This window comes from Genypterus blacodes, unplaced genomic scaffold, assembly GCF_046128005.1.
Source record: "Genypterus blacodes isolate CSIRO-AG114 ecotype Tasmania unplaced genomic scaffold, CSIRO-AGI_Gbla_v1 ptg000029l_1, whole genome shotgun sequence".
NCBI classification, from domain to species: Eukaryota; Metazoa; Chordata; class Actinopteri; order Ophidiiformes; family Ophidiidae; genus Genypterus; species Genypterus blacodes.
In genome coordinates this window covers 6,585,001-6,605,966 of record NW_027466842.1, presented here as the reverse complement: position 1 = coordinate 6,605,966, position 20,966 = coordinate 6,585,001, and the positions used below count along the sequence as shown (strand labels likewise).

The 20,966-nt window shown below is 42.3% G+C and overlaps 2 protein-coding genes across 2 annotated transcripts; both read left to right on the top strand.

Annotated features, from left to right (window-relative positions):
• The first annotated feature begins 1,966 nt into the window (after window positions 1–1,966).
• On the top strand, window positions 1,967–4,996 carry armc6 (armadillo repeat containing 6). Its single transcript, XM_076145136.1, has 7 exons — window positions 1,967–2,433; window positions 2,679–2,764; window positions 2,842–3,409; window positions 3,523–3,668; window positions 3,753–3,884; window positions 3,981–4,118; window positions 4,208–4,996. The coding sequence occupies exons 1-7, from the start codon at window positions 2,313–2,315 to the stop codon at window positions 4,418–4,420; spliced, it is 1,404 nt and encodes a 467-aa protein (XP_076001251.1). The 5' UTR covers window positions 1,967–2,312; the 3' UTR covers window positions 4,421–4,996.
• An 849-nt stretch (window positions 4,997–5,845) lies between these two features.
• Window positions 5,846–14,962, top strand: slc25a42 (solute carrier family 25 member 42). Its single transcript, XM_076145018.1, has 8 exons — window positions 5,846–6,201; window positions 13,099–13,220; window positions 13,351–13,462; window positions 13,655–13,680; window positions 13,780–13,946; window positions 14,069–14,185; window positions 14,288–14,439; window positions 14,574–14,962. Exons 2-8 carry the CDS (start codon window positions 13,128–13,130, stop codon window positions 14,897–14,899), a joined length of 993 nt encoding a protein of 330 aa, XP_076001133.1. The 5' UTR covers window positions 5,846–6,201; window positions 13,099–13,127; the 3' UTR covers window positions 14,900–14,962.
• The last annotated feature ends 6,004 nt before the right edge of the window (window positions 14,963–20,966 follow it).

Genomic DNA, 20,966 nt, shown 5'->3' with positions numbered 1-20,966 from the left:
CTAGATAACCATTAGGTGCCAACCATCTGCCACGACTAAAATCCAGGCAGTCTTCAAGTACAGTGGGGTGCGAAAGTTTGGGCACCCTTGTTAATTTTCATGATTTTCCTTTATAAATCATTGGTTGTTAAGATAAAAAAAATCAGTTAAATATATCATATAGGAGACAAACACAGTGATATTTGAGAAGTGAAATGAAGTTTATAGGATTTACAGAAAGTGTGCAATAATTGTTTAAACAAAATTAGGCAGGTGCATAAATTTGGGCACCACAAAAAAAAATTTACTCAATATTTAGTAGATCCTCCTTTTGCAGAAATAACAGCCTCTAAACGCTTCCTATAGCTGCTAATGAGAGTCTGGATTCTGGTTGAAGGTATTTTGGACCATTCTTCTTTACAAAACATCTCTAGTTCATCAGGTTTGATGGTTTCCGAGCATGGACAGCTCTCTTTAAGACACACCACAGATTTTCAATAATATTCAGGTCTGGGGACTGAGATGGCCATTCCAGAACGTTGTACTTGTTCCTCTGCATGAATGCCTTAGTAGATTTTGAGCAGTGTTTAGGGTCGTTGTCTTGTTGAAAGATCCAGCGCCGGCGCAGCTTCAGCTTTGTCACTGATTCCTGGACATTGGTCTCCAGAATCTGCTGATATTGAGTGGAATCCATGCGTCCCTTAACTTTAACAAGATTCCCAGTCCCTGCACTGGCCACACAGCCCCACAGCATAATGGAACCACCACCAAATTTTACTGTAGGTAGCAGGTGTTTTTCCTGGAATGCTGTGTTCTTTTTCCTCCATGCATAACGCCCCTTGTTATGCCCAAATAACTCAATTTTAGTTTCATGAGTCCACAGCACCTTATTCCAAAATGAAGCTGGCTTGTCCAAATGTGCTTTAGCATACCTCAAGCGGCTCTGTTTGTGATGTGGGCAGAGAAAAGGCTTCCTCTGCATCACTCTCGCATACAGCATCTCCTTGTGTAAAGTGCGCCGAATAGTTGAACGATGCACAATGACTCCATCTGCAGCAAGATGATGTTGTAGGTCTTTGGTGCTGGTCTGTGGGTTGACTCTGACTGTTCTCACCATTCTTCGCTTCTGTTTATCCGAGATTTTTCTTGGTCTGCCACTTCGAGCCTTAACTTCAACTGTGCCTGTGGTCTTCCATTTCCTCAATATGTTCCTAACTGTGGAAACAGACAGCTGAAATCTCTGAGACAGCTTTCTGTATTCTTCCCCTAAACCATGATGGTGAACAATCTTTGTTTTCAGGTCATTTGAGAGTTGTTTTGAGCCTCCCATGTTGCTACTCTTCAGAGAAGATTCAAAGAGGAGGGAAACTTACAATTGCCTTAAATAACCTTACACCTTAAACCTTAAATACTCTTTCTCATAATTGGATTCACCTGTGTATGGAGGTCAAGGGTCACTGAGCTTACCAAACCAATTTTGAGTTCCAATAATTCATTCTAAAGGTTTTGAAATCAATAAAATGACAACAGTGCCCAAATTTATGCACCTGCCTAATTTTTGCAATTATTGCACACTTTCTGTAAATCCTATAAACTTCATTTCACTTCTCAAATATCACTGTGTTTGTCTCCTATATGATATATTTAACTGAATTTTTTTATCTTAACAACCAATGATTTATAAAGGAAAATCATGAAAATTAACAAGGGTGCCCAAACTTTCGCACCCCACTGTATGTGACTCAACAGGCTCAACATAATCCTATAGAAAATACATTGTTTTTCAAAATAAAACGCTTTAAAGGGCACGTGTTGAAGTCATATCAAATGTCTTAATTCTTCTCCTGATGCACCGTATTCAATTTATTCATCACCCTGATGTTAGTGTTTAAAATATCAATATAAGAAAAGGTTGCAGTTTTCGCAAGTGACCGTCAAACGTCGGAACCAATGTTTTACAGTCCGTGTTCCACCCGAGCATGTCTATGGGTAGGACTGTTTTCCGGTATTAGCTATTCTCCTAAATTAGGCGTTGGTTTATCATGAGAGCTGCCACAGGGCGAGTTACGCATTCTACGTTATCACACAGCGGCGACCGGGCTCTTTTACTGGGCGCTGGTAGCACCAACGTGAATTGACTCGTTTGAAACTCTGGCAATTCTCTTTGTCAATCCGGAAAACCTACAGAGCCACAGCGTTACTCAGCGTTATCTTATGAACAGACAACACAACACCATTAAACTGTCGTTAAATAGCTACATTATTGTACTTTTCTCCGCTTTTGATGTTACTATCGCCTCAATTCATTTCCGATAAGTGATCAACGAGGCAAGATGGCCAAGCGGAGGATCACACAGGAAACCTTTGATGCTGCTGTCAAAGAAAACATGGAGGAATTTGAGATGGATGCTAATGATGCTTTGAGGGACGCAGTGGAGCAGTTTGAGTCTCAAGGTAACGTGACCCAAAGCACTCACAGCCACACCTTACACGGCATCCAGAGGGTTTAGCGTCTATTTGATCATTATGAAGCTGAGACGTATCTGAGCCTTTGGTAATGTTCCAGGAGGAAGGTGCAACATTACTCATCTTTGCATAAGAAAACATGAAAACATTCAAAATTATGTGTAACATGTGATTGGAATATTGTTGATGTGTATAAGCGTATTAACTCTGTATTCCATTATGTGTGGATGCAGGTGTGGACCTCAGTTGTATAGTAAAAGCTGTGCCAGCTGCATTCACTGATGATAAACAACAAGAGCAAACTCATGAGGTCTTGCAGGTACGTGATGACCTGTTTGGTGAACATGGAGCGCTTAGTGCCATTTAATCTTTATTCCTTGTCACTTCCATCTGCAGGCCTTGGATTCTCTCCAAGACTCCACCAGTGTTACAGATGCAAACGTGGTGGCAAATCTAAAATGTTTCACTCAGCAGTGCTCCCTTGGGTTTGCTCAGAGGTATCTGGCCGCTCAGAAAGACGCCTATCCCGTCATCCTCTCCTACTGTAAAAGGAGCGTTAAGCAGCAGGAAGCTCTGCTGGCTGCTCTTTCCGCTCTTGCAGCACTGACTGATGGACAGCCGGACTTGTTAGATTCAGATGGCCAGAGGCTCCTGTTGGACGTCCTCAGCAAATACCAGGCAGATTCTTCTGTGACACATGCAGCCGTCAACACTGTCCGTCACTGCTGTTTGAAGCACGAACAAAACAGGCAGGATTTGGTCAAAGGAGGAGTCGTGCCGCTGCTCACTCATGCTGTCACTCAGCACAATCAGTGTGCCAAGCTGGTCAAGGAGACCACCGCGGCCCTCAGGGTCTTGACCTTTGATGATGACGTCCGGGTTACATTTGGACAAGCTCATGAACACGCCAAGATTATTGTTCTTGAGCACAATGGACTAAAGGTCTTAATTGATGCTGCGAAAGGTGAGAACATTTGTAGCCTTACATATCAAGGTGTACTTCAAGTTTGAATTTGATGACTTGTGCATTTTTTCAAACATGATTTATTTTTTTCTTCTTTTGTTCCTCCCACACAGCTCACTTTAATGATACCTCTGTCCTGGCTGAACTGTGCAGCACTTTGTCCCGTCTCGCTGTGAGGAACGAGTTCTGTCAAGACATCTGTGATCTGGGAGGATTGAAACTCATGATGACGCTACTCGCAGACAGCTATGAGTCACCGGTACTTCAGAAAAACATGACGAATAGAGTTTTAACTTCAAAGCTTCGACCTCTCTGCTCACTGTGTAGCTCTTTCCCACTCCAGGAGCTGGTTCGGCAGGTGCTGAGCGGCATACGGGCTGTAGCAGGAAACGACGATGTGAAGGACGCAGTGGTGAACGCAGGTGGAGTCCAGCTCATCGTCATCGCCATGAACACACACATGGGCAACACTTCTGTGAGCTGACCTTCAAAAATGTATTGAATAACAACAATAACTCAAATTATAAAGGATGCAGATGCACTAAGGTAATGGGTTGACCTTCTGCTGTAGGTGAGTGAGCAGGGCTGTGCTTGCCTCTCTGTCCTTGCTTTGCGGAAGCCCAACAACTCCACAGTCATCATGGAGAATGGTGGAGCCTTGGCCGCAGTGCAGGCAATGAATACGCATAAAGATGCAGTCAACGTGCAGGTAACAGGAACTCCTCAATAATCCATCTCCATCTCCCAACTTGTCACTCTGCTACTCTGACTCCTGCTGTTTCCTGCTGTTCTGAACAGAAACAGGGATGTATGCTGCTGAGAAACTTAGTCTCCCGTATGCAGAACTACTGCCAACCCATCCTGGATTTGGGAGCCGAGGCCTTGATAGCCCATGCGCTGCAGACCCATCAGGACTGCGAGGACCTTGCCCGAGCGGCTCTTCGAGATCTGGGATGCAAGGTGGAGCTGCGAGAGCTGTGGACCGGTAAACACGGAAGCCTCACCAACTGAAAGTGTCGGAGAGAAGCACTGAAGAACTTGCTTGAAAGTCGTTTTTCAGGTTGTGGTTCACACTGTTCAAGAGAAAATAGTGCAAAATCAGCATATTGCAGTAGAGAGTAGAATGTTTTGACTAGTGAGAGCATCAGCCACACAAACACACTCATGGAGCAGAAGATCCATACCTGTAGTGAGGTGATCACATGATACCCATTTGAAGTGAAAAATCGACAAAAGCCACAAAATAGTGGTCAAGTCCTGTTTTATGCCTTATTTGGTGTTTATTTTATATTTGTAATTATAGTTGTTGCTATTATTTCACAACACATTAACATAATTAAGTCTAAATGCATGTTTTGTGTCTTGGCTGTAATTGGAATAGTCTCCCTAGTGGTAGCAAAGTCAAATTTATCTGCTATTTTTACTGCTGCTAAACATTCTCGCATGTGCTTTTTTCTTGTTTGCCACATTACAATGTCATTGTCTTTGATGATTTGATCTACCTGTCACTGTATCATATGACCTTTGGTGCTGCGCAATGAGCTGTATGTACAATACAGATGTGTGACTAATTAAAGGAAAAACCAATACAAAGTGTCTCTGTATAACTCTAGAGGAGGGGGGGGAAGACCATACTTCTAAAAGGTGATCCCTCATTTGGTGTTCTGATGATACCATCTGTGTTAAAAAGAGTTGAGATCTGGTGACTGAAGGCCAGGATTTACAGACATTAAACCATTAGGTGATCTACTTATGTTTATAGATGAGAGCCACTGGATCTGCTGATGTGATTCAAGCATTCAGGTTTGAGCTGGACTCCTCAGTTCTATTTTCATGTTGCACTGACAGCTGTTCTGATTATATGGGTGCATTCTCCACTACTAACCTCATCAGATTTACAGGACACGTGTGTTATCTGGATGTGTTCACACCTTGCTACTAATGATCCAATCACAAGCGAACCCGACCACATCCTGATTGGAAGTCAATGTGTTTTGCCAGCATTTACACCATGAATTAACATGTGACATGGAAAATGAATGACCTATTAGGTGAGGATAAGTTGAAGGAAACCCATCCATCTGCATCACATTAGTTTTCATCTCTGTAGGTCAGCACCACTGAACTCACTTTTATTTATACAGCCTGCACTGTGAATGATTCATCAAAGCATATGATAAAAACATGAAGAAAAAAAGTTTGTTTATAGCCACTGCTGACATCCAAGTTGTTTTTATATTTTATATTATTCAGACTGAGGCAGAATATGTTCTTATTTACATAAGCTTCTTCTGTATATTCCCCTTCCCACATTCAGACGCCTGGGTGTGTTTACTGTTACCGCCCCTCGCGCGGACCTATCCAAACGTGCCCCATCCACGTCGGACTACATTACCCACAATCCATCTCGTGCTCGTCCTTGTCAAGCTTGTTTGGGTGACAAGAGGAGCTAGTGCAGCTACAGAGCAGCATGGACGCCGCCAGTCGCTTAAAGTCATTGCGGGGTTAATGCATGTGAGAAATGTATGGAGGACGGAGCTTTCAACGCCGGGAGACATGCGAGACCCAAACTCAAGTGAAGGTTTTCGGTGTCAGGACGCTGACAGTGAGACTAGCGGTAAATGAAAGCTAAGAGCTAGCTAACGTTATCTTAGCGCCACTTCGCTAACTTAAGTGCAGAAAAGGCAGAGGAGGCGAACGAGTTAAAGCCAAAGTGGAGAGCGGGCTGGAGGGCAGAACTGCAGAACTGCTCTCACACACAGACGCGCCTGCTGCCCACACACACTCACACGGTAAGATGAAGATGAACTAGATGATTAGATCATTTAAGTGAAACTATTTAACATTTGTACTGATTATTTCTTTGCGGTTCATCAGATTAATTTTGGTCTAAAGTGCATAATTTAGTAATGTATGAATGTGACGTCAGTGTAGGAACTTCGTTTTGGTGATGCCACTATTGTTTACGGTTAAGTCGCATTAAGAGTCACAGTGCTGGGAGCGGTGTTTTCTTAATCAAACATGTAAAGGAAAGTTACCTCGTCTGTTGGCAAGAATCAGCCCAAGAAGTGTGACACTGCAGCCTGTAAGAGTGACAGAGTAAGATGGTGATCTAACATTAGCTTGTGTCAAAGGTCACTTTTCTGTGTCCATACACAGTTTTTAGACAAACCTGCTGTTTGTGTTTGTGTTCGTGAAATAAATGTCAGATTAAAATGACACATGCACCATTGGTCAGGCTTTGGTGATGTAGCGCCACTGTTATAAGTTAAACATTTTGAAATAAAGAATTAAAGGTAAAATCCACATTTTAAAGATCTATGGGTGGACTAACAAAACAACCAAGCCAAAGGTCACATTCCAGCTGTCCTCTGAATGAGCTTTACTACACATTGTAAAGTCAGACTGTCAAAACTATAGAAAATGTTACATTTCCCCTCCTATCTTGCAGTGTTAAAGTAAGTGAGAACAATTACTGGATTCCTGCCTGATAAACTCTCCCTTTACCCCCTAATTTCCACTCGATTTGCATCATTTCATTGGAATCTTCCCGTTTTCCTGCTAACACCAAACAGTGAAAACAAACTCCTCGCTGAAGGAAAACAAGATTTATGGCTTAAATCTAACATGAGTGCTTTATGCAACCCTCAGTATATTATACAGTATTATACAGTATTAGGCAACAAGCTGTGTACTGAATGTTATACACCATCCACAAACATACATTAATTAAGAATCTCTTTGAGCAGAATAGTGCAACTCATCAACTTGTTATGGTGTCCAATTGTGCAAATGTTGTTTTGTCAAGATGGCAGGAATGTTGCGAGAGCTTCAAGTAACAGTTCATGCTGTCAATCCATCTGTTTATTATATTCTTGATTAGTCATTCATTCAGTCAAAAACGTGTAAAAAAAGAAAAGAAATAAAGAAGCCAAAGTGACACGAACTTGCATAAACATTTAAACCTCTGGCCTGGTATGTGCCTGATATGTTGTCCAATCCTGAATCAGGTTATGGTTGTGTGTCTGAGTCAGTGGTTCCCAAAGTGGGAGGAGCGCCACCTAGGGGGCGCCGCAGAATCGGAAGAGGAGCGATGTATGAATAAGTACCTTTAAGTACTGCCTTGGCTCAAAAAAGATTGAAAACCACTGGTCTAAGTCATTCTCCTAGATGAGAATTGATGTATATGGAAGCACAAGGTCATATCAGTACACCGTTGTGACCTTGTTGCAGAGAGATAAGACCGTGTCTGGGAGTTTCTCACCAAATCAACTCTTATCTACTCATCACAATGACTCCCCAAATATGGCTTCATCTCGTAACTACTTTATGTTTAAAGGAGTTTATGGTGTAACAGGGAAAAGATGACATGTCGCAAAATGAACAGGCGTGACACAGGTCAGCTGCAATGAGCAGTAACATGATCTGCAGGCACGATGTGATTCAGTACGCTGGGTGACGTGAGGTCGGTGTGGGGGGGGGGGGGGGGGTGTGGTCGGCTCTTCTCATTTCAGGTTCTGGCTTGTAGCCCTGTTGTACTGAGGTCAGTGCCGCTGACTACACATCGTTTTAACTGCACAATTCCCCTTAAATGTTCCCCAGGTCACCTCATTGATTCATGTTTCTGCTTGTTTGGATTATTCACTGAAGCTGCATAATTTTTCGGTCTCCATTAAGTGATTTGTTTTCATTTTGATTGTTTGATAATTTTCTCGAAATAATGTATGACGTAATTCTCGGTCGATTTACAAATATATTCAACTGCAACTTCAATACAAAGTGATCAGTTGTCCTCATTTAGCGATTAAAAAGGTTAAATGTTTGGTTGTTCCAGCTGCTCAGATGTGACACATTTCTATGTTTGTCATCACTGTAAATTTTGTGAGGTCAAAATAAGTCACATTTGGCTCTGGAATTTTTTTCCTTCACAATTTTGACATGCAATAGTTGATGATTTGAAGTAATGGATAATGACAGTCATGAGTTGCAGTTCTGATATTAAGAGAAAATTTGCTGGTCCCATATTCTCACAATCTGCTTTTGTATATTTGTAAGTTTGCCACTTGGTTCTATTTTCCCAGTTACATTATTTAAATTAATGACAAGTATTAGTTGTGTCGTAGTTGTAAATAAAATGGATTTTGAGTTGGTGTAGGTGTTGCGGTGTTGAAGTGCTAAAGTCCTGCTAAAGTCTAAACGCCTATCACATATAAGCCATACTCCACCTCCGTCATTAGGACAGGTGCACCCTGGGTAAATCAGCCTTGCGGCTGGGTGAGCCAACAGAGTTGAATGGCGCCTGGAATGTAAAAGTAACCTCTTTCTCTCTGGGTTAGGGAAGAACATTTTCAAAGGCAGATAAATTCTGAGACTCGTTATGTGATAATTGTGTATTATCATATCATTGTTTCTGTGTGCGACCTGTTTGGGTCATATATATAGTTTTGTTCCTGTCTCCTCGTAGCTATGAAGAGTAGGCAACATGAAGTTGAGCCCACGAATTACCACCATATTCGTATTCGAAACCCGCTTACATCAGTCAGGGTGAAATCGAGTTTAACGACCGCACACTCAGTGGATGGAAGGTAGTGTACAATGGTATGCAGAGGAACGCTACGGCAGGTGTTGCAATAATAACTGCCCTCCATGTGGATGTTGTAGACGTGGAGCACTGCTTAGATTGATAGCTAGAGTTGTTGTCCGGGGAGTCAAGCTATGCGTATTCTCCTACAGAAGAATACGCAAGTTAAACCAAAGAAGCCTTCTATGATAACCTTTCCAGAGCTATGAAGGACATCAAAAAGTCCCATCACTCCTTCAAGATACTCGCATGTGGTGAATTTAATGCAACTATCGGCAATGATTGCCAACATGACATCTGGCAAGGTGTTGGAGAGTACAACGACGTAGAACCAACAGGTTTCAATGGGACACAGCTCATTGAATTATCTGAGAACAACAGTCTGTTCATTCTCAACCCATGTTTGCCACCAGAAAAGATGAGCACAGGTGGTCCTGAATTGAAACGCTGCTTGACTGACAGGGAAATATATCTGAGCACCTGTATGAAGATCCTCACATCATGCTTCAGCTCTCGTTTGCTGAATGGAATTCAAGCCTGTGATTTGTTGGCTTCAGATCTCCAAGAGATTGAAAGTGTCTGGAATGGATTCTTAAGGAAGATGGTGGCAGGAGGATACGCTAGAAAGAATGCTCCGTCCCGTAGCCAGCCCAAGAAGGGTATAGACCCAGCAACCCAAGTCGAAGGACAGATCAACTGGTCTTTCAAGATACCTAATGAGCGACTGCGGGAAATAACAAGCTCTCAATCCTTTGAGTCTTCTGCCACGTTCAACGTTCAATTGGAAAATGATGCTATGCAAAAGCTGATGCTCTTTGACAAGAGTACGTCAACTAGGACATGGACGAAACTGGAGGACCTCTTGGGCGTCGATCGCCAACAGGCTAGAAAGATGATGATGAACAGGACAGGATTGACTCGTCTGCTCTAACAACGTTTCCCTGAGTAGACGTTGATCAATGCACTGCTGCACATCATGTATTTAATGATGCCTTGACATTCTGTAGGTGCCTAGGAGTTTTGAGAAACTTTGATCCAGTTTAAAAGAAGGCGTGGTCGCACAATGATTAGCTGACATCTTTGTTTGTGGCAGATATCCAGATTGTTGTTTTGCGAGCAGGAATGTCTTGTTCATGTAAAGAGGATGATAATGGGCAAACAGGTCTGTTTCAGGGTGGAGGGGGTTGGTGTCATTGTCATGGTAATTTGTGTTTGCTCACACACACGCACACACGCACGCACACACACACACACCTTTCACCTACATTTCATGGGCTTTATCCCTCTAGAGATATTTCTGAATGTAACTGAGCTCTACTTTGCTCACTGTCTTCTAATAGCTATTGATGGTGTGCCAGGCAGTATGGAGTAACAGGATTACTCCCCTCTTTACTATTTCCTAGATGTGTGTGTTATTCCTTGCTGCACATTGTTTTGGATTCATCGATTGCTCAATTGCTCAAGGGTACCTCGGCAGTGCCCTGGAGGCAAACTTGCAACTCTCCAGCTGCCAGTCCACTTTTTTTTAAAGACTCGAACTTGCGATCCTCCGGTTCCCAAGCTGAGTCCCTATGAACTGAGCTACTGAATAAATGCATGGACGAGTTTTTCGAAATCCTCCTGGGACACAAAATCCTTTAATCCTTGATATATTCTTAAGGTGATAGTAGGCTGACTTTGTAATTGTCTCAATGTGGCTGTTGAAATTCTGCGGTTTTTAACATAACTGATTGAAGCTGAGGGCTGGCTTATTATCGCTCCTCCTTGGCTCCAAAAACAACCACCTCCGTTTTGTCTTTGTTTAATTGAAGGAAATTCTGGCACATCCAGTCATTGATCTGTTTAACGCATTTACTTACTGCTTGTATTGGACCACCGTCTCCTGGTGACATGGTTATGTTATTTTGTGTGTCATCTGCACAATTACGATAACTCATTTTGTTGTTTTCCATAATCTGAACTGAGCCGTGGGGAACTCTGCAAGTTATATTTCTCTATTCAGATGTGTACTTACCTGTAGATACAAAGAAGTCCCTGTCCTTTAAATATGATTTAAACCAGCTGTGCCAGAAAGTCCTACCCAGTTTTTTAGTTGGTCTAGTAATATGTTGTGGTCGACCGTGTCAAATGCAGTGCTGAGATCCAGTAAAACCAATACTGAAATTCTGCCACTGTATGCGTTTAAGTGGATGTTGTTGAATACCTTAACAAGAGCAGTCTCAGTGCTCTGGTGTGCTCGAAAATCTGACTGGAAGACATCAAAACAATTCTTTAGTGCCAGGAAGTTCTTCACCTGTTGAAAAACAGCTTTTTCAAATATTTTACTTAAAAACGGGAGGTTTGATATGGGGCTATAATTGTTCAACTTGTCTAGATTATTCTTTTTTAAGAGTTGCTTGATGACTGCAGTCTTCAGAGTCTGTGGGAAGACACCTGACAGAAAAGATGCATTTACAATTTGTAGATGGTCTAAGCCTGTTGGTAGAATATCCAGGCAGCAAGGAGGGGGTTTCAGATGTTGTATAATGTCCTCTAGGTTTTTATTGTGTTATTGGATAAAATTGTGTCATGGTATTGGAGTTGATATTAGGTGGACACAAAGGCTACACATGTCCTGTACCTGATATGGAGGCACCGACTGCTAATTTTCTGGATTTGTTCAGTGAAGAAGGAGGCAAATTCATTGCAGGCCCTGGCAGATAGAAGTTCAGTGGCTACTGAGACAGGAGGATTTGTTAACCTGTCCACAGTAGCAAACAGTGCACGTGCATTATTATCGTTTTTTGGCAGGATGTCAGAGAAGAGGGACTGCCTTGCATTTCTCAGTGTGAAGTCTCTCTTTATAGATTTCATAATGAATCTTTGATTCTGATTTGTTTTTCGCCACCTGTGCTCAGCTTTTCGACACCCTCATATTTCCATTCTGACCAGTGTGGCATCTCTCCATGGAGATCTTTTCTTACCTGAGAGAGTCTTCACCTTAATGGGTGCAATGGCATCGATAACATTTGTAATTTTGGAGTTGAAATCATGTACAAGCTCATTGACTGACATCCAAGAGTGTGGAAGAAAAATTCTTGATAAATATCTATTGGTGTTGTCAGTGATGTACCGTTTTGTGATTACCTCTGTTGAAATCTTTGTGTGCATAAAGAGTACTGCCGGTAAGTACTGCAGTACAATGCCGGTGTCGGCTAGCTTTTAACGATAGGCTAACTTTTTTTTCTAATGCCATGCGATCTACCCACATTACCTTCGCGATCGACATATTGGGCACCCCTGCATTAGAGGGATTCATTAAACAAAATGGCAACTCCACCTCCTTTTTTGTGCACTCTAGCCTCACTAATACAGTTGAAGTTGGGAGGAGTTGACTCAATGAGCACAGCTGCACTGTTATTTCGGTCTAACCAAGTTTCAGTTAAAAATATAAAATCAAGATTGCTTGATAATAAAATCGTTGATAAAAAATGTTTTTCCTGCCAATGACCTGACGTTTAATAAAGCTAATTTAAGTTTGTTATCTGCCCATATTTTTGGGACAGGCTGTGGCTGACGAGGAATGGATGCTAAATTGAGTGCTTCCTTGCTAGCAGATTCACCATTCTTTTTCTGTTAGCTATCAGGACAGAAATTGAGAAAGCTTTCTGCACACAGTGCCCCAGCTTGTTCTGGAAAAAGTCACTAGTGTGATTAGCCTTGCAGCCTGGACCCAGCACATATCAATTTGAGATTGCTGCATTTTGTACACAAACAACCTGATCAGGCTGATGAGACAGAGGATGATGGCATTGGGGAGGATGGGGAGGTGGTGGACGTCTCTTTGATGTTTTGGTCCGAACTGTGGGATTTAGGGGAGACAAAGTGGGGGTAGGTTAGGGGGTAAACTTAGTTCCAGCAGTTACCAGCTCCTTCATCTGGTCAGTAAGCTCCAAGAAGGGAGAGGAGGGATAAAGGGTGTCTGGAGAGAAGAGTGACCTGGATGGGGTTTGGGCAGTGATAGAGGGGGATATTTAAAGTGCTTAAATCCGGAGGGGGAGATGATACTATAAACAGCAAATCAAACTAATTTGAATCCATGTTAACCACCTGTCATTTCTTTCCGCAGTCGGCGATAGCAGCGCATAGTGTCTGGGAATGGGGAGTGGAGTCCAGGAGCGGCGGGCTCCACTCACACAGGGGCAAGTGCTGCCCCTAGCTTCCTCCAGTCAGGCAGATGCCAGCGTGGAGGTGAGTTACGCTCCTTAAATGTACAGATGTCCTCCCTCGTCCTTGCAATGTCGCAGTTTAATCATCTACAGCAAAGTCAAACAGCCCAGAATATTGATGGGATCTTGTGTTGTCCTCCTCCCGTGTCCAGGTCCGGCCGCAGAGCCGCTCTGTTCTCAACTCGCTCTTCTCGGGGGCGTTTGCAGGAGCTGTGGCCAAAACAGCCGTAGCCCCATTGGACAGAACCAAGATCATCTTTCAAGGCAAGTTGGAAGTTCTGCTCAGCTAGATTCTGGAGCATCACACGACCAAAATGAAAGATGTGGGATCACATCTGGATTTGAAGTTGTCTATTTATTACTGCAGTAGCGATGTAAGTGATAAATAGGAAACAGAACTGACTGAGTTGTGTTCAGTGACATCATTTGTAATTTATGTCTTGTGTGTCTTTTCAGTGTCTTCAGCAAGATTCTCTGCTAAGGTATGTTTGGCGTCAGGTGTTAATTTGCACAGGATTCCTACCTCACAGCACATAAACATAGATTGAGTGTTGTATTTTCCTGTCTGTTTGCACGTGCAGGAGGCCTACCGGTTGATCTACCGCACCTACCTGAAGGATGGCTTCTTCAGCTTGTGGAGGGGAAACTCTGCCACCATGGTGCGAGTCATCCCATACGCCGCCATCCAGTTCTGTGCACATGAGGAGTACAAGATGCTGCTGGGAGGTTATTACGGCTTCCAGGGGAAGTAAGTGGCACTTGTTAGTTATTTTTGACTCATTCGTCTTTTACGTTTAGTTTTGCTCAATGTTTCGTGTTAACTTGTGAAAAAGGTGGTTGAAGTCTTTTTGTTTTTGTCCCTCGTGCCAGTGCCTTGACTCCAGTCCCGAGGTTGATGGCGGGCTTTATGGCCGGTACCACAGCGGCCATGCTGACCTATCCTCTGGACATGGTACGAGCCAGAATGGCCGTAACGCCAAAGGAAATGTAAGGCAGTGTTCACTCTCCAATACTATAAGACCGACTGTAGCGTATTAAAGTGCTTCATAGGCTCGATGAGTGACGCTCTCATTTCTGTGTTTGTTCCAGGTACAGTAACATCCTGCATGTATTTGTGCGGATCTCTCGAGAGGAGGGCTTGAAGACGCTGTATCGAGGTTTCACTCCCACCATACTGGGTGTTGGTCCCTACGCAGGTCTCAGTTTCTTTACCTACGAGACTCTCAAGAAGCTCCATGCAGGTAATCACATGCCCTCTGCTGGGATCAGGTGTCTATATGTTTATCTGCACACACTCTTTTCTCACATCCATATACCTTCAGCCCTTATGTTGTCTGTGTAAATACAACTTCTGGCATCTTCTTCTTCCTCGCAGAGCAAAGCGGCCGACCACAGCCGTATTCCTACGAGCGCCTGGCCTTTGGCGCCTGCGCTGGCCTCATCGGCCAGTCGTCAACTTACCCCCTGGATGTGGTACGCCGTCGCATGCAGACTGCAGGGGTCACAGGTCACACGTACAGCACCATCTTTGGCACAATGAAGGAGATAGTAGCTGAAGAGGGGGTGATCCGAGGACTTTACAAAGGTCTCAGCATGAATTGGGTCAAAGGGCCCATCGCAGTAGGGATCAGCTTCACCACCTTTGACCTTACACAGATCCTACTGAGGAAGCTGCATCAGATGGGCTATACTGCTCGATAACGACACGCAATTACAGGCACAGGCAGGATGAAGAGCTCCTCACATGCCCTATGAGGAGAAAAACGGAGAGAAATGAAGTGTGTGTGTGTATCGCCAGCTGGACGTAAACACACACTGGCTTAGGATGAGACGGGAGTATTAATGACTTCCCTGCTTTATCTGTGTGCTTAGGCATGTGAAGCCCCGTGCACACAGAGGCAGGCAGGTATGATGGATGGTACTGAGTACATCTAAGTGCAATAAGCTTGGTGATCGGGTGTGTGTACGTGTGTCCAACCTCCACGCTAATGATGAGGACCTCACCTACATGAGCATGTATTCATTCATTCAAACAGTTTGGAGGAGCACACGCACACGCACACGCACACTGAGGCCTAAAACAGGCTGCCACTCTTTTAGTTATTTACTACTAAGATGCGTTTGTTTTGATTGTTAAAACTAAAATACGTCCTGTGTGGATTTATTTTGTTGTGAGTAAGTTTATTGTCAGGAGAAAAACCAAAGCGGAGAATATTCAGAGATTCAGAACAGACATTACGTTTCTGATGTCAATATTTAATGAGCACAAACGTTCAGTGCTTTTATTTCTATTTCTGTTTTGATTCACTGACATACATATACTTTAATCTGATTGAGGATCAGTGAAATAACCACAGATGAGCTGTGTTTTTTGTCAGTGCCAATATGAAGGATAAAGAGTGCCCTTAGTATTTAATGTTGACATTATTTCATGTTTGTTACAGTTCTGTTCAGTCCCATGTGGCTAATATCAGCTAGACATTTGAACAAAGATGTTGTCTAGTGTTCACTCAGCCTCAGCCCATAAACAGCGTCTGTAAAACCTCTCACTAACAGGCTGTGAACGTGTGTGTGTGTGTGCGTGCGCGCACACACACGTTCAATTCACCTCTACACCTCCATATGAAGCAGTATGAAAACATGGGATTAGTTGCTTGGTTTCTGTTTGGCTGCATGTCAGACAGTGTCCCTCAAGTGTCAATAGCTTCTATATTTAAACACACACACACACACACACACACACACACACACACACACACACACACACACTTTTATGCACATGCACACACACAGTATGGACAGCTGAGTGTAGTGAGCAGCTGCGGCAGGAAAACTGTCGACATGTCTTTTATCTAGACAAAGGGAGGAGGAGTTTGCTGTAGAATGTGTCTGTTAGCAGTATAAACAAAAGGAAACCCTGTAGCATTTTGATATTGATCACGTTTTATCATCGACTTTTGCTAATGTTGGCCACATAAAAGCTCTACTGTGAAATCTAAGATTCTTACGAGACAGAATGTCTCATAACGGCTTCTGGAGGTTTTGGAGGCCTTGTTTCCTGAGGGTCGTGTTTGTTGAAGTCTTTAACTTCACAGCGGTCAACGACTTGATCCCAACTCGATGGCAGCAGATTCTTTTCTGGACTGTGATGCTGTGATCTGCCTTATTCACGCTTGTTTCTAGACCGTGACAATCGTTAATAGAAAATGATTTACAAAGTGTTGATTTGTATTGGAAACATATTGAAAGAAGTCACATTTTCAGGGCTCAATAACAGACTAAATAACTTGATAGGTAGATTTGATAATGTGTTTGTGTCGCTGATGCACAGCACAAGTACAATTTAAAATATGAAAATGACTTTCGTTTTAGATTTATGTATCAAATTTAACCTTATTTTGTGACTCAAAGCGCAAAGTAAAGCTACAGACTGAATTCAAGGTTAGAAACTGACCTTGGTTCTTAATGCAGGATGATTAATTAAAGATAAAGCTGTGAAGAGTAGCATATACCTGAAGAACAGCAATCTTGATGACATCATCTTGGAGATCTGCAGCCTGATATGTGGCCTCTTCCTAACATCATCCCTCTGCCTAAATCAGGATCATCTCTTGAAACCAGACATCTGAGGTGGCATTACTCTGACATGTATCACTGCAAAGATGCACTACTGCATGATACTAAACTGGATACGATGCACCTTTGACCCCCACCTGAGAGAACTAGAATGAAGGCTCACACACGCTAAGGCCTAAAACTGACTTCCATTTCAATGCAGCACAGGCTGCCACTCCTTTTGATATACTTCTAAGAGTTTGTTTTGATTGTTAAGACTAAAATTTGTCATGTGTAGATTTATTTAGTTGTGAGTGATTTTATTGTCAGATAACCAAAGTAGAGATCGGATTCAGAACAGACATAACATTTCTGATGTCAATATTTAATGACCACAAACATTCAGTGCTTTTATTTCGGGTTTAGATTCACTGACATATACTAGAATCTGATTGAGGATCAGTAAAATAAACACAGATGAGCTGTGTTTTGGTATGAGGGATAAAGAGTGCCCTTAGTATTTATTGTCGACATTATTTCAGTTCTGTTCAGTCCCGTGTGGCTGTGAGGGGAGAATCACCCTCGTTCAGGTCTGGGTCTCAAGAAAGGAGGTGAGGAAGAACAACAGCTAAAGAGACCATGTACACGGGTACAAGAGCCAAGATGGTGACCCAAAATAAAAACAAAACAAATATTAAAATCCCATTTCTCGACCTAATCGGCACATTTTTACTTTAGCAGGGGACCATTTCAGTCTTAGTGTAGGGAGAGGGGTTTGCTTCCTTCAAGTGCTCGTTGACCACAGTCTGTTCTGCTAACGTGTGTGTGTGTGTGTGTGTGTGTGTGTGTGTGTGTGTGTGTGTGTGTGTGTGTGTGTGTGTGTGTGTGTGTGTGTGTGTGTGTGTGTGTGTGTGTGTGTGTGTGTGTGTGTGTGTGTGTGTGTGTGTGTGTGTGTGTGTGTGTGTGTGTGTGTGTGTGTGTGTGTGTGTGTGTGTGTGTGTGTGTGTGTGTGTGTGTGTGTGTGTGTGTGTGTGGAACTGTCACCGGAATCTCACTGAACTCTCAAGTGCCTGGTTTAAAAGATTTTACTGAGAAGGAATTACTTTCACTAATCTTACTTGGATGTGACTTCCATTTTTTGCTAATCCTCGTCTCTGTGTTCCCGTTGTGAGCAGTACAGTATATTGGTGGTTTGAAGTTGAGGGATCATCAGATGTAACGTGATTGAATGAATGACTTCATGTCCTGGTTGTGTAAGCTTACACAACCTCGGGCTCACGGACTCTGCCCACGCCCAGATAGTTTGAATAGTAACAATTTTAATGGCCTATTATTTTCATATTCCGTACAATGCAGTGCTAGTATATTAATATAGAGAAACAGTGGAGTGTGACCAGAGGTGAACTGGCCATTTGGCAACTGTCAGTGTTGTGCTAAAGAGTTTCACCGATATTATCTACACACACTGTTGATTACGGTGGGGAGCACATGGGGCCATGGAGCTGAGGTGTGGGTCCAAGCTACTGGGCTACTTTGAGCTGTATCGCAATGCTGCTTTAGTCTTTTTGCACATTTTGTATGTGACCTGTGTCTCGGTGCTGTATGAATACAATAGCATATTATATCAATAATATACATTTTGCCCCCTCATGGGGTTCATAACCGCCCCGTTTTAGACTGAGCTCTGATGTGAAGGTCACCTCGCAGACTCACTAGTCCATTCCAAAACAGTCTGGGATCACTTTTGGGAAGACCCTTTGGTTGGCATTTATAAGCACAACATGTATGTGATGGTAACAGTAGCATGGCCTCCTCTTAACAAAGATACAGGACAGGAACATGAAGAACTTTTATTCTCAGGTGTTGTGTTAAGCACAGGGAAAGTCTGTACTTAAATGTGGAAATTTGATATTTGACTTGATCCACAAAGACGGCTAGAATTACTTCAGAATTCATTTGTACATCAGTGTCCCCAGACAATCAGAAAATGCCAAATCGTCTTCCTCTTAGAAACTTTTTTGGTCAGAACCTGAAAGTGGCTTAATAAGAATGAATACTTTGAATACTTATTACTACAACCTTATGGGAAAAGGTACATTTATTTACTGACATTGGCGGTTGGTAGAGCCAAAATTGAATTCAGTTCTAACAGTTGTAACAATCTGTGCTCCTGGTGTTATTACACAGGCAGACACACATGGATAATATATTGTATATTATGACAGTTTGTCATATTTTTACTGTTGTTTCAGTGCAAGATAGTTTTGTAGTGATTTGTGCCAACTGAATGTATACACACTAATACGACGTTCTGTCTCCTGTGAAGAGAGTTTGTTTACAAGAGGCTTGAAATGTTGAAATCTTTAATAAACTTGGTGAATTTGATGGTTATTTACTACTGTAAACCTGGTCTATATCTTTAGATGGAAAAAAAGGTGTGTTACTGTCAGACACTGTTGAACATATAGGACTGCTGCAAGTCACCTTCTTCAGTCACCAAAGGCAAAGCACAATGACATCTAATTTTTAGGACTCGCAACACGCAAAATAAACGTTTGTTATTGAGCTTTTTAAAGAAAAAGTATTTCCTTCCTACCTTCCAGTCCAGTAGATGGCGGTAGTGCACCTTTAGGCTGGTTTGCCAACCGCCAATAAAATGTCACAAACACGTTTGTATACATACAGAAGCGTACAGACAAACAATATATGTACTGTATGTATTATTTGTGAAACGAGAACATTTGTAAAATGTGGAACTAGCGACTGAAAAAAACTTAAGGCTAAACCTGAAGTTATGAGGACTTTTAGGAGGCCTTGAAGTAGAAAGGACCGGAAAGAAGTGTCGATGTATTTTTGTAAGGATTTTTTTTTAGCTGGAAATGCTGGATATTTCGAAAATATATTAACACCATAAACCACAGGCATCATTTCTTGACATTTGTGAACATTTAAATGTTTGAACTGTGTCTGTAGATTGAAATATGCGCAAGTACGCGCGGAAAAATGAAAAAGAGAAATACCCGCAGTAATCGCAGCAGTTACAACTAATATCCACTAGAGGGGGCCCGCTTCCCACGAATGAGTGAAGGTCGACCGCGGTGGTCCCCCATATGGTCGATAGATGGCAGTGTAGCACAGCGTTGGGAGCAGAGGTTCAGACAACGTTGCTCCAGTTTTAGGCCGTGCAGCCGGTTTGAACTTGACCTTGAACGCACCACGTTCACATCAGCTGAACCAGATTTTTAGTTTAGCACCATTTGCGAACGCTTCCGTCATTACTGAGCGTTTCAAGCAGGTGAGGTGTTGTGGTTGTGTTGTGATTTTCTACATAGCTGCGGCGGGCTTTACGCTCGAAACCTGCACATCTCTGTGACTGCGGCATGAGAATGAGGAGAGCAGAAGAAGAAAGGAGCTTCACCAAGACTGAAGACTAATTAGTGACTGAAAGAGGGAAAGAAAGATGAAGACTGACGGATAATGTGGTTGCTATAGATACTTGGCACGACGCCAGGTGGGGGCAGAGGGAGGCAATTTGCATTTATTCTCTCTCTCTCTCTCTCTCTCTCTCTCTCTCTCTCTCTCTCTCTCTCTCTCTCTCTCTCTCTCTCTCTCTCTCTCTCTCTCTCTCTCTCTAAAAAAAGGTCACATGGTGTAAGTAAAATCTGACCAAGATATCAAATGAAAAACAGTAATTGTTTCCTTATTCTAATTATTATTTTCCTTATGAAAAAACAAATGAAATATCAGCTTTCGTGTGCTTGATGTAAAGATGCACACATTACTTATTTTGTTATTTGTACCTGTATGTACTGTATTTGGACAATGGCAGAGAGATCAGTGATTTGGTGTTTTAGGGTTAGTGGCCTATTAGACGTAGACAAGATTTGTTTTGCATACATTATGAATTATAATTAAAAGTTGTGAGTGAATCTAACACATTTTATGATCAAATATTCAACTGTTAATGTACACAAATCTACTACAATATAGGTCAAAAGATTCCAAGTAATGATAAAAGCAGCAGAGATTTTACACAACATTTAATTAACATATCATTGAAAGTCAAAGGGTAAATGTTAATGTTTTAAAAATATTATTTTAACATTAATTTGTAACTGACCCAGTTGAGTGATTTAGGCTTGTAAACTGACATATATAATTCCTTTAGTTATCACATTATTATTCGTTTGCACACAGAAAATATGTTTATATA

What these genes read in the sequence shown, in the direction of transcription:
- slc25a42 (XM_076145018.1), top strand. Translation starts at nt 13,128, where the DNA reads ATGGGGAGTGGAGTCCAGGAGCGGCGGGCTCCACTCACACAGGGGCAA. An exon ending in CAGCAAGATTCTCTGCTAAG is followed by an intron (nt 13,681 to 13,779) that starts GTATGTTTGGCG and finishes TTGCACGTGCAG; the next exon opens with GAGGCCTACCGGTTGATCTA. An exon ending in TATTACGGCTTCCAGGGGAA is followed by an intron (nt 13,947 to 14,068) that starts GTAAGTGGCACT and finishes CCCTCGTGCCAG; the next exon opens with TGCCTTGACTCCAGTCCCGA.
- armc6 (XM_076145136.1), top strand. Translation starts at nt 2,313, where the DNA reads ATGGCCAAGCGGAGGATCACACAGGAAACCTTTGATGCTGCTGTCAAA. An exon ending in CACACATGGGCAACACTTCT is followed by an intron (nt 3,885 to 3,980) that starts GTGAGCTGACCT and finishes CTTCTGCTGTAG; the next exon opens with GTGAGTGAGCAGGGCTGTGC. An exon ending in AAGATGCAGTCAACGTGCAG is followed by an intron (nt 4,119 to 4,207) that starts GTAACAGGAACT and finishes TGTTCTGAACAG; the next exon opens with AAACAGGGATGTATGCTGCT.